This window comes from Zingiber officinale, chromosome 3A (assembly GCF_018446385.1).
Source record: "Zingiber officinale cultivar Zhangliang chromosome 3A, Zo_v1.1, whole genome shotgun sequence".
NCBI classification, from domain to species: domain Eukaryota; kingdom Viridiplantae; phylum Streptophyta; class Magnoliopsida; order Zingiberales; family Zingiberaceae; genus Zingiber; species Zingiber officinale.
The window spans coordinates 132,916,703-132,934,018 of NC_055990.1; the positions used below are offsets into that span (position 1 = coordinate 132,916,703).

Consider the following 17,316-nt stretch of genomic DNA (forward strand, 5'->3'; position numbering starts at 1 on the left):
TCTTCTGAAAAGGAGGGTCTTTTAAATGAGCTGACACTGATGGGTCTGGGTGTCATCCAGATCATAGACACAACATCATTGATGGATATTCTTTCATGCACATTTTCTATTTTTCTATTTTTCTTTCTTTCTTTTTCCCACACTGATCAGGCTTGCTATCCTGCTAACAGAATGATTTGTAATGCTTTAATAAACTACGACCAATTGAGCTTTGCTCATTTGTCTCTCAAATGTGGGCTCCTAGGCCTTGGCCATGTTACTGACATTCACTCAAGTTTGGGTGTGCTACACCGAAATATTGTTGCATAGTGTTCGTAGCCATGCATTTGCTTGAGCAAACATTTGTGCCACTTCGTTGCAAGTTTACAATCGCTAGTTTACGAGGCTATCTAGAATACAGTTAGCGTAGTGAGTAAAGACATGAGAAGATCATCGAGTTCTACATTGTGACATGACATTCACACAAGGATATTATGTTTTACTCAGAGATTGTGTATTACATTGCAAAATTCTATATTCACATGAGATAGTATTACAATACATGGAGACGAGATTATGTTCAAAAATAGCATACTAGTTCCTCTGATTCACAACAATGCAAGCAAAAAAACAATGCATCCTACATTTTGATGTCCACATTTGAATAATCCAGCACGAGGCAAATAGTTACTCTTAGTGTAGCGCTAGGCAAAACAATTGAAGAATACATCTTTAGTCACCAATCCCTTTGTTTTTGTGTTTTGCGGGTAAAGATTACTGCAAGGGATCAACTTGGAGATCGAGCGATGACATGTACTTGCCTTGCTCAAAGATTGGATATGAGGAAACATTATCCTCAAGAGAGAACCTGAACTCAATTATATTCCAAAAATGCATCCTCATAACGGTGAATGAGGTCCATGCCTTTGGTTTCCAATATGATCCAACTCATCGTCAAAGAACCCATCGCTGTTTGATGGAGAAGGAAGAGTGGGTTCATACTTTGAAATTGGCTCATTGAATTCATCAGTGTACTCAGGAGTTAGTACAACTTTCCTAATGCGATTCATGCTCGAGTTGTATGAGCTAGTTTCATAGTCTGAGCCTGAGCTAAAGAGCATACTTTCGCCCGGCCTCACTCCCTCATTCAAGTCTTCAAGTGGTACAGCACCTTCTAGTGCTCTAACAATCTGTGAATTATTTCCGACATAAGTAAAATTTGGAAATGCATACTAAAATCACTAGCGATCGCACCTGACTCATTTTGGGTCGTTTCTTGGCCGAATGACGAATGCTAGCAGCAGCACATCCCACCATGCGTGCCATTTCCACGAGATCATATTTTCCATTTAAGCGTGGATCGGCTAGTTCATAATAATCTCCATCAGCCAAAGCTCGCGACAAAGTTGGCCTCGCCTATTTGAATCAAGTTAAACGATATTATTAATCGATATGCCACAATAATATTAAGAACTATGGCAACCTTACCCAATCTACAAAGCTATCTTCCATGAATGAATGAGTGTCGGCAGGTCTTCTTCCTGTTATTATCTCAAGTAGCATTACTCCATACGAGAAGACATCAGATTTCTCTGTTAGCTTTCCGCTCGATGCATATTCAGGAGCTAAATACCTAGCCATCGACGAAAGAAAGAAAACAAGAATCATTATTTCTCAAAAACAAAGAAGATATCTACTAAATATTCTGCAAACATATATCCAATTTCTCACCCAAAGGTTCCCATCACTCTGGTCGAAACATGAGTGTGATTGTCTAATGAAAGCTTAGCCAAACCAAAATCTGCCACCTGAACAAATGTTTTAATAGTATAGTGATCACAGAACAAATTTCAACAAAAATATACAACTTCCATACCATTGCTTCAAATTTGAGGTCCAGAAGAATGTTTGCAGACTTGATATCCCGGTGAATTATTTTAGGATGACCTTCATTTCATGATGATGATGATGATAATTTATTCAGAGCTTAGCTTACAAAAATGAACAATAACACGCACGATTTTATTTACTCACAGTCTTCATGCAAGTAGGCAAGGCCTCTAGCTGATCCTAACGCAATTTTCAGTCTCCTCGACCAATCCATCACTGGGAGTCCCTTCCCTACGATCCATAAAGTAGATCATCAAAGTAGCTAGGAAAAGAATCACATTGATTCGCTCTTCAAAATTGGGCAAGCACTTTACCATGGAGGTGGTATTCAAGGGTCTTGTTAGGAACAAATTCATAGACCAACATCCTCTGTGCACCAGAGATGCAGTAGCCAATTAGAGACACGAGGTGGCGATGGTGAACCCGACCAATGATGTCGACCTCGGCATGGAACTCCCTCTCCCCTTGTCCGCTCCCTGACTTGAGCTGCTTCACCGCAATCTCCTTCCCGTTGGGCAGCACTCCTTTATAGACGTACCCAAACCCTCCTTGCCCAAGCAGATTGGAAGGGGAGAAGCCACTTGTGGCCGCTACGAGCTCCTCGTACGTGAACGTGCTACTGTTGAACGCCGCAAGGGCGACGATGGGGGAGGGAGGCGGCAAGGGTTTTGGGCAGTGGGTTTCTGTAAATCCTACACTCATATCATCGTGCTTCGTCATGCTACAGGGCAGCCCCTGCAGTACTGGCCCGACTTTAACTGCATGGTCTCCATGGTGCCACTTTGGAGGTGGCGCACTGTAAAAGCCACTGTCTACAGATCGCACATGAATTTGTTTGAGGACAAATAAAATTAAGATAAGAATTGGCGATGAGAATTTGATAACATCACCTTTGAATGAAGGATCGGAATAGTATTTCATTGTATCGTGAGGCCTCTTCTTCTTCTTGGCACAGCAACAAGCGCACACAAAGATCAAGAACACAGCAACTAGCCCAACCACTGCCACCACTCCTATGACTATGACGATCGGCAAATTCGCCTTAGGTTGATCGACTTGATTAGAGTTTGTCGATAACTTTAAAGATGTTATTGAATTCTTTGAGTACTCCAACCCTGATGTAAAATGAAACAATGACGACGAGGACCTTGGTGATGGGAAAATTGAAGAGAGATCGCTTTTAACAGAGGAGAACTAGTACCATTTGCAGGTGGCACCATTAATGAGGAGCTTGGTGGAGGAGGTGAGGATGATGGTGAAGGAGACGAGGATAAAAAACTCCTCGAAGAAGTTGAATTATTCACTAGTTGGGGAGCTGAAGACATTTTTCCAAAGATGGGACTCCGGATCTATTAGTTTCACCACCCTTTCTATAACTTCTCATTTGGATTTGTATGCCAAGAATCCCTGAAAAAAAATTCATGCTTGATTCAAATGCATCCAGTATAGCTCATTGTATTCAAAATGTAAGAAAATTTTAGTAGAAATGAAGAAGAAAGGAAGAAAGAAACTTACAACAAAATGTTTTTATCTTGCACAATTGAATTTCTTTTGAAACTAAAGAAACAGGGAGAGGAAAAGAGATGGTGCAACATGCACCACTCTCTTATCTTTAGAAAGCTATGTAGGATCTAATATATTGGGAGGTGAGATGAATTAAAGGCGAGAAGGAAGACAAACAACATGGCAAGAAAACGAAGAGAAAAAAAATGAGAAAAAAGAGAACTAAATTTGTTAAGAGGTTACCTACACACAAATTATTCTGGTGAATTAAGTTTGATTGAATTTTGAGTTAAATTTTATTAAATTATTAGTTTGTTTAGGCCAAGTCAACATATATATATATATATATATATATATATATATATATATATATATATATATATAGATTTGTTATACTACGGACTCTATCCTGCGGATTGTTACGGACAACTGCCATGTCATCTAATTTAATTTTGTTTAATTAAATATTTTCTCTTTCTTAATTTTTTTTCTTCTTCTTGCTGTAACGAAGCTCGCGCCTCGTCGCCGCTCGCCATCGCCTGTCCGCCGGCCACTCGACCATTGCCTCCTGATGCGCCGGAATCCGGCCGCGATCTCGCCGGATTCCGGTCGCGATCGCGTCCGGAATCCGGCGCGATCGCGGCTGGATTCCGGACGCGATCGCGACTGGACGCTCGCGACTGGATGCTCGTGAGTGGACGCGATCGTGCCAGATTCTGGCGAGATCGCGGCCGGATTCCGGCGCGATCGTGGCCGGAATCTGGCACGATCGCGTCCAGTCGCGATAGAGCCCGGAATCCGGCCGCGATCGTGCCAGATTCCGGCCACGATCGCGCCGGAATCCGGCCGCGATCTCGCCGGAATCTGGCACGATCGTGTCCAGTCGCGAGCGTCCAGTCGCGATATTGCCTGGAGTCCAGCCGCGATCCCCGACGGGTTCACCCTTGGGCTATAGTGCGGGTGGGCCCAGGCGGCCGGAGGCCGCCGGCGGTGGGCAGATGGCCGGCGTCAGGGCAGGTGGCGGGCATGCGACGAGGAACAGTGAATGTTCTCGGCGAAACGAGAACGAACGAAGGAAGAAAAGAAAACAAAACAAAGAAGAAAGAGAAAATTTTTTATAAAAAAATAATAAAATAATGACATGTCATTGAGTCCGTAGTAATCCGTAAATAATGGTCCGTAGCATAACATTTCTCTCTCTCTCTATATATATATATATATATGTATATATATATAACTTATTGAATTTTGAGTTAAATTTTATTAAATTATTAGTTTGTTTAGGCCAAGTCAACATATATATATATATATATATATATATATATATATATATATATATATATATATATAAAATAGCACATGATTGATTGATTTTCTAAAAAATAAGTCATATTAAAATTTCAACAAATATTTTTACATCAATAAAATAAATCTTTATATTTTAAATTTTGCACTGGTGGGAGGTGTGAATTGAAGAAGGGAGATATGAATTGAAGAAGCCAACAACCAAAGGTAAAAAAAAAAAAAAAAAACCCTGAGTGGGATGGACTTGTTAGGTTAATGGATTAGAATGTATTAATGGGTTGGTTGACATCAGATAGGATAACAATTATCCTACATGCTATCAAGAAAGGAAGATTAAAGAGAAAACAAAAAAAGAATCTCTTAAAACGAAGAAAAATACGTTGTTCTCTGAATGTTACCACAATAAGAAATTTTATTATGAATAAATGATAATTCTTCAACATCTAAACAAGACTCTTATATATACTACAACTTAAGGCTTAAATAAAGAAAAAAACTACAATTAATAGATCTTAATTTCAATGTTATAAAGAAAGGAAATAGATATTTTATATAAAAAAAAGTAGATAATTGAACGATATTAACTCAAAACAGGATGTAGATCAAAACAAATTCTCTCCTATAAATACTAGAAAAAATTATCCTAAAAATAAAAATTTTCAAAAATAACAAAAAGACTTTGAAAAGGGTTTAAATGGTGGAATTGGGGCTAAAATTTAGTAGTTACGATTTCATCCATAACAAACGTAGGTTTTCAAATTCTGCACGTGTAGCCACCGACAGAGTCTAATTCTAAGTATCGAGTCAAAAGTTATGTCTTTTAAAGTTTGAAGAGTCATATTGAATTTTATCATGGATTGAGTCTGCATTAGTCTCCCTGGGTTGAAAAGAACTTACCCTCAAGTTCATATTAGCTTCATCAACATCCGTCGACTAAGGAGTTAAGTGTTTCACATTGAAAACATTAGAAGTCTTCAGATAACTAGGAATGTGCAACCTGTAAGCATTATCGTTAATCTTCTGTAGTCTCTCACATGTTCTAATTTTCTGATTCTTTAACTTATTATACTCTCTAACAGGAAAATAATCACAAGTCAATATAGCCCCGACAAAATCTCTAATTTCAAAAAGTACCTGCCAATGATGACTATCGACCCGAGCCTTATACTTGGTATTGCTTTTTATAATTGCTAGTTTTAGCTGCTCATGAATACCTTGAAAATGGTCTACCATTTCATCCCATTAGGACTAATTTGCCCTACACATGGTGTTAGTTAGAGCCCTAGAGCCAATCATTTGATGATTGTATTATGGACTTGTTGTATCATATTCTTATATAAATAAAGGCATTTGGTTTTTGGTTATTATGCTTACTTGTATTGGTGCCAAATAAACTAAGTATAATAACGTCCTTGAGTAGAAGGTTTTTACCTATATCAATCGATTGGTTGAATCGATAGTGAGATGATATAGGGAACACTACTCTTAATCATTCCTAGTCGAGTATTAACATTCAGGGACAATGTTAATGCAATAAGACTAGCATGTAGGTCAACTCGATGACTTGATCTCACAAGTCATGGATATAGAGATATCAAGTTGACACATGGGTATGCATTGGAGAATGTATACTGAATGACCCGCCATGAGAAAGTATCATGGATCGTTATATGAGTGTCATATACTTTCTCATGTGGCTATTAGTATGACTACTAATCCTTAGACCTGAAGTCACCATGGTTCCCTACATAAGGAGTTATGTACTTTGGTTTCGTCAAATGTCACCCGTAACTGGGTGGACTATAAAGGCAATTACTGGGTATGTAACAAATTATGTGGAGGGATGTGAGTGATGTAGATGAGATCTATCCCTCCTATATGACGGGAGAGACATCGATATTCTTGATAGAGTGAGACCACGAAGTGCATGACCATGCCCAAATGAGTCAATATGAGATATTGAGCTCATTTGATTTAGTGAGTCTACTTGGAGTTCAAGATTTATATTGATTAGAGGATGACATGGTCTATGCCTCGCATTGATCAATCTAGATGTCTAGGATAGAAGGACAATGTCATATTTTGTGAGGAGTCACAATTAATAGTCACAAGGTGATGTTGGACCTCAACATTCTTATAACTTGGGTAGTAATGATGTGTTGCTAGATACCGCTCATTACTTATACTTCTAAATAGGGTTAGGAGCATTGCCAACGTTATAAGAACCTATAGGGTCACACACAAAGGACAATTAGATGGAGATTAGGTTCATATGATGAACCAAGAGGATTAGATTCATGTGATGAATCAAATTGGATTAAGAGTAATCCTAATTGGGCTAATTGAGTTGGACTCAAGTTGATTCATGTGTTCAATGAGTCTAATTTAGATTATGACTCATTGAATCAATTTAATTAAATGAATTAGATTCATTATATTAAATTGGCTTGAATCAAATGGTTGGATTAGATCAACCATGGGAGTTATAATGTCAAGTTTGACTTGACTTGAGCGGAAGAGGAAAAGTCAAGTTTGACTTGACTTTATGCCGCATCATTTGTGAGTTGGCATTAAGTGGCCAATGATGATGTGCCACATCATCATGTTTAGCACATGTGTGTGCCACCTCATGGAGGTTACAAATCTCCTCTTTAATGGATACATTAAATGAGAATGGAGGTTTCAATTCCTTGAGTGGCCGGCCACTTATTGTGATGAATGAAATTTGATTTTCATTCAAGGCTCATTCAACTCATCTTCTTCCTTGCTCTCTCTTCTTGCTCTCCCTCTCCTCTCTTGGCCGAACACTCCATAGGTGCCAGCACACCTTTTTGTTTGGCCTCTCCACCTAGTTTGTTCGTGTGGATACTTCTAGAGGATCGTACGCTTGACGATGTTGAGATCCGGCGAACTGTTGGACGAGCGGGATTGCGAAGGGCATCGCATCAAGGGTAACTTCTTTTTCCTAGAGTAGATCTAGATGTAAGAAAATCATACTCGTATTTTTGTTTTATTTTACTTCGCACGGATCCGGTGGCTTGGGGTTTCGGGGTTTCCGCGACGCGAAAAAGCGGTTTTCGCGGCCCGAAAAACCCCAACAGTGGTATCAGAGCCACGTGCGAAGTCTTGTACGAGTTTATTTTGTATTTTTATGAAAAATAGTAGTTCTGTAATATTCTGTAAATTTCCTATTTTTATAGTTTTTATGGGTATTTTTCTCGTAGAAGCGAAGCACAAGTGTTTCGACACTTGTAGGCTTCGACTACCGAGAAGATTTTTCCGAAACGGCAAGGTTTCACCCCAAATCTTTTTGGGACAGCGGGCTAAGGCGTTGTAGGATCACTTAGGAACACTCGCAATGGTTAGATCACGGGTAGGGGCACTGCCCCTGGCCCCGCAAGGGGATTCGTTCCGCGATTGCACCCTAAAACCCGCTAAACGGAACCGCCGGGAATTTTACTCATAAAAAATTATAAAAATTGTAGTAAAAATTACAGAAAATTATAGAAAATACATAATTTAGAATTATGTATTATTTTGTGATAGTCATGGCCCCAAAAGACCCAATTTGATTGGAAATGTGTTATAATTCATAATACGGCCTGCGTGCCGTCATGTGATGTGCGTGTTGTATATTTGATTCGCGACCTGCGCGTCGTGCCTTTCTCTAGTTTTATATTCTTGTTGTAAATTAGTTTAGACTCGAATGTAACTCGAGTTTCAAAAATTGTAATGTACAAAATTGGAGCGGTGGAAGGTCCAATTGAGACGGAGTTACGAGGAGGGCGCGAGCAACACAAGGTGGTCAAAGGGAGGAGCTTGAGAAGCTGTTGACCTTAGGTTGACCATCTGATCTTCTCATTGGCTTGAGAAGATCGTAGTAGGGCCATGACTAATCACAAATAATTTAATTAATTGCTTGAATGTATGTGATGCATAATTAGTAATTAATTAGTACCTAACGATTAGATTAGATCTAAATAGTGTACAAGATGCACCCTCTCGATTAGATTAGATCTTAATCGTGTCAACTCAAATGCCTACCGTGCCGTGATACCTATCACTACCTCGATCACATGTGTTGTTGAATCTGCCAAAGCAGAGCAACACATATTATCTTGGTAGGGTACGGAGGGACAATCTTGGTCTTGCTTATCAACGCATGAGCGAGTACAAACTCAATTAGATTGAGTATTCCTAGTTAACTCGGTTGGATCGAGTACAACTATAGGCATTCTTCCAACGGTTGGAAAGATAGGACATAAATCACATTTATATTAATTCTTGTGCGTATTAGCCAAAGCTAACTCAAGTTTTAAAATAACTGTGGATAATGATCCTATAAACAAGAGTTACATAGAGAAATAATTGGTAAATCGTTACCTACCGATCATACTAAATCTTGGGCGTATTAGCCAAAGCTAACTCAAGGGTTAGTATGATGTGGATCTTGTCCCACATGAATTATAAAATTCAGTGGGAGCATCATTTAGTTAAAAGCCTAATTAAATGATTTAAAAGAATATGATATTTATTTTCTGCATTTTTCTGTTGTAGATAACCATGACGTCGAATACGAACTCTTTCTCCCTGCGTTTTGTTCTTGAGAAGGACAAGCTCAACGGAGCAAATTTCCTGGACTGGTACAGGAACTTGAGAATAGTTCTCACCCAAGAACGTAAACTGTACGTTCTGGAGCAGCCCATTCCGGAGGCTCCTCCTGCCACTGCCACGCGAGCTGACCGAGATGCTTACAAGAAGCATCAAGATGACGCATTAGATGTGTCCTATCTGATGCTCGCGACCATAAACTCTGAGCTTCAGAAGCAACATGAGTTGATGGGAGCTTACGATATGGTTGAACATCTTCGTTAACTATATCAGGGACAAGCTAGGCACGAGAGATTCGAGATCTCAAAGTCACTGTTTCAGTGCAAGATGTCAGATGGGGCTCCCGTAGGTCCATATGTACTCAAAATGATTGGGTACATATAAAACCTATAGAGGTTGGGATTCCCACTTGGCCAAGAGCTGGCCACTGACCTGATCTTGCAATCCTTGCCGGATAGCTATAGTCAATTCGTTCTAAACTACAACATGAACGAAATCGACAAGCCACTGCCCGAGCTGCTTAGTATGTTAAGAACTGCTGAGCTGCACCTTAAGAAGGTTAAGCCCCACTTTGTTCTGATGGTTCAGAAACACAAGGGCAAGGGCAAGCCCAAAGGAAAAGGAAAGTCCCAAGCCAAGGGCAAAGGCAAGGCATTGAAGCCTAAAGGAGGGGTCGCCAAGGATGCTACCTGCTTCCACTGCGGTTAGACCGGGCACTGGAAGAGGAACTGCAAGGTGTACCTGGAAGATCTTAAGAAGAAGCGAAGTGAGACTTCCACTTCAGGTATATATGTTATAGAAGTCAATCTATCTATTTCTTCATCATGAGTATTAGATACCGGATGTGCTTCTCACATTTGTACTAATGTGCAGACGCTGAGAAATAGTAGGGCATTGGCAAAGGGCGAGGTGGACCTACGCGTAGACAATGGAGCACGGGTTGCTGCTGTTGCTGTAGGGACTTATTTTCTATCTCTGCCCTCTGGGCTTGTATTAGAGTTGGATGATTGTTGTTATGTGTCTGCTTTAACTAAGAACATAATTTCAGTTTCTTGTTTGGACAAGAAAGGTTTCTCTTTTATAATAAAGGACAAATGTTGTTCTGTTTATTTAAAAGATATGTTCTATTGTAGTGTACCTTTGATGAACGGACTCTACATTCTAGACCTTGAAAGCCCTATCTATAACATAAATACCAAGAGGTTCAAGTCAAATGACATGAACCAAACCTATCTCTGGCACTGTCGCTTAAGTCATATAAATGACTATCCCAGCTCCATAAGGATGGTTTGTTGGACTCATTTGATTTTGAATCTTATGAGACGTGTGAGTCATGCCTACTAGGCAAGATGACCAAGACTCCCTTTAGTGGGCACAGCAAAAGAGCGACTGATTTGTTAGGACTTATACATAGTGATGTATGTGGCCCTTTCAATGTCGCTGCTAGAGGCGGTTATAGGTACTTCATTACATTTACTGATGACTTTAGTAGATATGGTTATGTGTACTTGATGACACATAAGTCAGAATCCTTTGAAAAGTTCAAAGAATTCAAGAATGAAGTACAGAACCAGCTTGGCAAGAGTATTAAGATACTTCGATCAGATCGAGGTGGTGAATACCTTAGCCATGAGTTTCATGACTATCTAGCTGAGTGTGGGATCTTATCCCAACTCACTCCTCCTGGAACACCACAGTGGAATGATATATCCGAAAGGAGGAATCATACCCTATTAGATATGGTACGGTCTATGATAAGTCACACAGATTTTCCTACATTTCTTTGGGGCTATGCTCTAGACACGATAACTTTTATACTCAAACGAGTTCCATCCAATGTCGTGATAAAGACACCATATATGATATGGACTGGGAGAGATGCCTAGGTGTATTTTATGAGGATTTGGGGTTTTGAGGCTTACGTTCGACGTCAAGTCTCAGACAAGTTAGGACCCAAATCCGACAAGTGCTACTTTATTGGATATCCCAAGGAAACTAAGGGATATTACTTCTACATTCCCAGTCAGCACAAGGTAGTTGTGGCAAAGACTGAGGTCTTTCTAGAAAGGGACTTTGTTTCTAGAAAGACTAGTGGGAGTACGTTCGATCTTGAAGAAGTTCAAGATGCCGACCATAGCACTAAAGCCTCGATGGAAGTTGAACTGGAACCACAAAGTGTTGTGGATGATGTTGTTCCACAAAGAGTTGAGGAACAACAACCAGTTCAAGTAGACATACCTCTTCGCAGGTCTGATAGGGTACGTCGTCAGCCTGAGAGATACTCATTTCTCTTGTCTGACCACGATGACGTTGTGCTCATAGAGGATGAGCCTACCACCTATCAGGAAGCTGTGATGAGACCAGATTTCAAGAAATGGCTAGAGGCCATGAGATCCGAAATGGAATCCATGTACACCAACCAAGTATGGACTTTGGTTGATCCACCTGAAGGGGTAAAACCCAATGGGTGTAAGTGGGTCTTTAAGAGAAAGACTGACATGGATGGACTTATTTATAAGGGTCGCTTGGTAGCTAAAGGTTTCAAGCAGATTCATGGTATTGACTATGATGAAACCTTTTCTCCAGTAGCGATGTTTAAGTCCATTCGGATCATGCTTGCTATTGCAGCATACCATGACTATGAGATATGGTAGATGGATGTCAAAACCGCGTTTCTGAATGGAAACCTGCTCGAGGATGTGTACATGACACAACCTAAGGGTTTTGTAGATCCACAGCATACTAACAGAGTATGCAAGCTGCATAGGTCCATTTATGGACTAAAGCAAGCTTCTCAGAGTTGGAATCTTTGATTCTATGATGCAATCAAACAGTTTGGTTTCATCAAGAATGAAGATGAACCTTGTGTCTACAAGAAGGTTGTAGGGGATATAGTTGTCTTTCTCATATTGTATGTGGATGACATACTACTCATTGGGAAAGACATCCCTTTGCTGCAGTATGTCAAGACTTGGCTAGGGACATGTTTCTCAATGAAGGACTTAGGTGAAGCATCCCGCATTCTAGGGATACAGATCTATAGAGATAGATCTAGGAGATTGCTTGGCATAAGTCAGAGTACATATATTGACAAGGTACTCCTTCAGTTTTCCATGCAGAACTCCAAGAAGGGATTTCTGCCGATGTCACATGGCGTGAGTCTTTCGAAGACTCAAGGTCCCTCTTCTAGAGAGGAGAGAGACCGCATGGATCAGATCCCTTATGCTTCAGCCATAGGATCTATCATGTACGTCATGCTATGTACTCGTCCTGATATCTCGTATGCTTTGAACATGACGAGCAGATACCAGTCAGATCCAGATGAAAGTCACTGGATAGCGGTCAAGAATATTCTTAAGTACTTAAGAAGGACTAAAGAATATTTCTTGATATATGGAGACGATGATGAGCTAGCTGTAAAGGGTTACAGTGATGCTAGCTTCCAGACCGACCAGGATGATTATCAATCATAGTCAGGGTTCATGTTTTGCATTAATGGTGGTGCTGTGAGCTGGAAGAGTTCGAAGCAGAACACAGTAGCTGATTCTACGACAGAGGCCAAGTACATTGCTGCATCAGAGGCAGCAAAGGAGGCAGTTTGGATCCACAAGTTCATCACTGAACTTGGGGTGGTTCCTAGTATCGCTGACCCTATTGAGCTCTATTGTGACAACAATGGAGCTATAGCACAGGCGAAGGAACCTCGCTGACACCAGCGGACCAAACACATACTACGGCGCTTCCATCTCATTCGAGAGATTATCGAGAGAGGAGATGTGAAGATTTGCAGGGTACCTACAGAGACTAACATCGCAGATCCCTTGATCAAGGCTTTGGCACAGAGGAAGCATGATGGCCACACTAGGTCATTGTGGCTTAGAGCCTACACTGATTGACACTAGTGCTAGTGGGAGATTGTTAGTTAGAACCCTAGAGCCAATTATTTGATGATTGTATTATGGACTTATTGTATCATATTCTTATATAAATAAAGGCATTTGGTTTTTGGTTATTATGCTTACTTGTATTGGTGCCAAATAAACTAAGTATAATAGCATCCTTGAGTAGAAGGTTCTTACCTATATCAATCGATTGGTTGAATTGATAGTGAGATGATATAGGGAACACTGCTCTTAATCATTCCTAGTCGAGTATTAACATTCAGGGACAATGTTAATGCAATAAGACTAGCATGTAGGTCAACTCGATGACTTGATCTCACAAGTCATGGATATAGAGATATCAAGTTGACACATGGGTATGCATTGAAGAATGTATACTGAATGACCCGCCATGAGAAAGTATCATGGATTGTTATATGAGTGTCATATACTTTCTCATATGGCTATTAATATGACTACTAGTCCTTAGACCTGAAGTCACCATGGTTCCCTACATAAGGAGTTATGTACTTTGGTTTCGTCAAACGTCACCCGTAACTGGGTGGACTATAAAGGTGATTACTGGGTATGTAACAAATTATGCGGAGGGATGTGAGCGATGTAGATGAGATCTATCCCTCCTATATGACAGGAGAGACATCGATATTCTTGATAGAGTGAGACCACGAAGTGCATGACCATGCCCAAATGAGTCAATATGAGATATTGAGCTCATTTGATTTAGTGAGTCTACTTGGAGTTCAAGATTTAGATTGATTAGAGGATGACACAGTCTATGCCTCACATTGATCAATCTAGATGTCTAGAATAGAAGGACAATGTCATATTTTGTGAGGAGTCACAATTAATAGTCACAAGGTGATGTTGGATCTCAACATTCTTATAACTTAGGTAGTAATGATGTGTTGCTAGATACCGCTCATTACTTATATTTCTAAATGGTTTAGGAGCATTGCCAACGTTATAAGAACCTATAGGGTCACACACAAAGGACAATTAGATGGAGATTAGGTTCATATGATGAACCAAGAGAATTAGATCCATGTGATGAATCAAATTGGATTAAGAGTAATCCTAATTGGGCTAATTGAGTTGGACTCAAGTTGATTTATGTGTTCAATGAGTCTAATTTAGATTATGACTCATTAAATCAATTGGATTAAATGAATTAGATTCATTATATTAAATTAGCTTGAATCAAATGGTTGGATTAGATCAACCATGGGAGTTATAATTTCAAGTTTGACTTGACTTGAGAGGAAGAGGAAAAGTCAAGTTTGACTTGACTTTATGCCGCATCATTTGTGAGTTGGCATTAAGTGACCAATGATGATGTGCCACATCATCATGTTTAGCACATGTGTGTGCCACCTCATGGAGGTTACAAATCTCCTCTTTAATGGCTACATTAAATGAGAATGGAGGTTTCAATTCCTTGAGTGGCCGGCTACTTATTGTGATGAATGAAATTTGATTTTCATTTAAGGCTCATTCAACTCATCTTCTTCCTTGCTCTCTCTTCTTGCTCTCCCTCTCCTCTCTTGGCCGAACACTCCATAGGTGCTAGCACACCTTTTTGTTTGGCCTCTCCACCTAGTTTGTTCGTGTGGATACTTCTAGAGGATCGTACGCTTGACGATGTTGAGATCCGGCGAACCGTTGGACGAGCGGGATTGCGAAGGGCATCACATCAAGGGTAACTTCTTTTTCCTAGTGTAGATCTGGATGTAAGAAACTCGTACTCGTATTTTTGTTTTATTTTACTTCGCACGGATCCGGTGGCTTGGGGTTTCGGGGTTTCAGTGATGCGAAAAAGCGATTTTCGCGTCTCGAAAAACCCAACACATGGAACATGGGCTAAGTCCAGAATGACCGATGGATTCCGCCCATAGATAATCTCAAAAGGACTTAATCCTGTGGTTCTATTTCTTAATCTGTTGTAGGCAAACTTTACTTGAGATAATGTCTAGTCCCGCTGCTTTGGTTTAGTTCCTGCGAGGCATCTCAAAAGATTGCTTATACTCTGATTCACCATCTCAATTTGTCTATCTGTTTGAGGTTGGTAAACACTGCTAAAGTTTAACTGTGTCCCTAATTTTTCTTATAAGATTTTCCAGAAATAACTGATGAATTTAGTATTTTGATCTAGAGTCATGGGCCTAGGAACGCCATGTAAATACATTATCTCCTTGAAGTAAAGATGGACAATCCGAGCAGCATCCATATGTTGGACTCGGGTGAGGCCGGTGAGAGGGGAGGTGAATTTCCTGAAATAGGAGTTAGCGAAATTCTTTTGCTTAGAATTTAGCAAGGATATATGTAATATATCCAATATATATATTTTAAATATATATATTTGATATCTCAAGAGAAAGACTAAAACGATTAAAATTCAATCTAATGGAATTCATAGCTGAAAACATGGATGAAATAATTAATAATAAATGTAAAAAAGTATATGTGAATTTAGGGATTTATTAATTTTTTTTTTGTATTTTTATTGAGTCATTTTAGATAATTCATGGGGATAAATGGGTTAGGCCTTTCTAAAGCTTGTTTTGAATACCCAATTAAAGTGGGAGTTGATTGATTTCATTAATCTAGGTTTATGATTAATTAAGCCTAAGTATAAATAAGGAAACTTAGGGGGCGTTTGGTACGCACGTTTTCCATTTTCATTTTCTGGAAAACGCGCGTTTTCTGGAAAATGGTGTTTGGTTTGCGTTTTCTGCGCGCGTTTTCTAAAAAATTGACTATCGTTTTCTAGAAAAACAGAGAATGACAAAAAGTCATTTTCTGTTTTCTAGAAAACGCGCGTTTTCCAGAAAATGAAAATGAAAACGGTGCAAACCAAACGCACCCTTAGATTTTCCGCTCATTCTCACCCAATCCCTTTCCCCTCTCCCGTTCGGTGCAATCTCGCCCGATCCATCATCGTCACCGGCTGCTGCCCAAGCTCCATCGCCGGTGTAGCGCATCCTCCTCTCACTGCCACCTCCCATCGTCGATGTCAACCCCCTCTCATCGCCCCTTTCTCCGTCGATCCACCGCCATCTCCTTGTCACCTCCCTCTTCACGCACACGCGATGTCCCTTGTGGACGTCGTTGCATCGGCGGCCCACAAGCCTCGATTCCATTCTGCCCCTTTTCTTTTCTCATTCCGATCTCCTCGTTGATGTCGGCTGCCCCTACCACCGACAGTCAGGAGCACCATTCGGAAGTCCATCTGCCATCCTGAGGGTTCGCTGCTCATCTCCTGTTCACTGATCTTGAGAAAACCACTACCCACTATTGTCGCTGACCTAACCTCACAGCGAATAGTTGCCGCTGACACGGATTTTTGTCGAGCTCATTGTGACTCACCCTTGCCGGCCATTGCTTCGTCAGTTGAGCTGCCGCCATTGGGTCTCTGACGTTATCCATTATGAGAGCCGCTAAACTCCCTGTAGAGCCACTACCACTCCTCTCCGCAGCCACTGCGGTGATTTCACTACGCCGATGAAGGAGAAGGTATGGGTTGTGAAGGTGTTATGGGATAAATTAGGTGGTTTCAATTAAGGTTTGCTAATTAGTTAAGGGATTGGGTTTAGTTATTTGATTCATGGTAGATTGGCTATAATACATGTTCCATGTTGCAGAGTTTAGATTCAATTTGAAGTATACCCTTGGACTTGAAGAATGTTTAACATGACTTACATTTGAGGTGGGTAGATCTTGCATATCTTTTTGATAGCTTTGATTATAGTGCATGATTGTTTACTGCCATGTCTGATGAGATTACAGTTACTCGTCTACTTTAAATCTATCCTATAGTGCTCCTGAGTTGATACCTTATTGATTGTCCTTATATGTTGATCTATTGTTGATAGATATGCAGTTATGTTTATTATTCATGATTGGGTTTATATATATATACATGATATTACTAGACCCTAGTGTAGGATGATCATACCGTTGTATAGGATATTGAGCATCTTGCTAAAACTGTGTTTGTTATTTCATACTATGGTATAGGATATTAAGTATCTTAATAGACCCTTGTTGTTATTTAGACATATAGCTTATGTTCATGAATTTATATTATAGTATGGTTATAGACTTATCTTAAAATTTGGTGTTGGCCATT

The 17,316-nt window shown here is 40.1% G+C and overlaps 1 protein-coding gene across 1 annotated transcript; it reads right to left on the minus strand.

Annotated features, from left to right (window-relative positions):
* Positions 1-609: 609 nt before the first annotated feature.
* LOC122050674 (proline-rich receptor-like protein kinase PERK15) lies at positions 610-16,327 on the minus strand. Its single transcript, XM_042611562.1, has 8 exons — positions 16,051-16,327; positions 2,184-2,984; positions 2,014-2,100; positions 1,856-1,926; positions 1,711-1,787; positions 1,468-1,612; positions 1,234-1,395; positions 610-1,169 (listed from the first exon to the last, which is right to left on the minus strand). The coding sequence occupies exons 1-8, from the start codon at positions 16,325-16,327 to the stop codon at positions 879-881; spliced, it is 1,911 nt and encodes a 636-aa protein (XP_042467496.1). The 3' UTR covers positions 610-878.
* Positions 16,328-17,316: the final 989 nt, after the last annotated feature.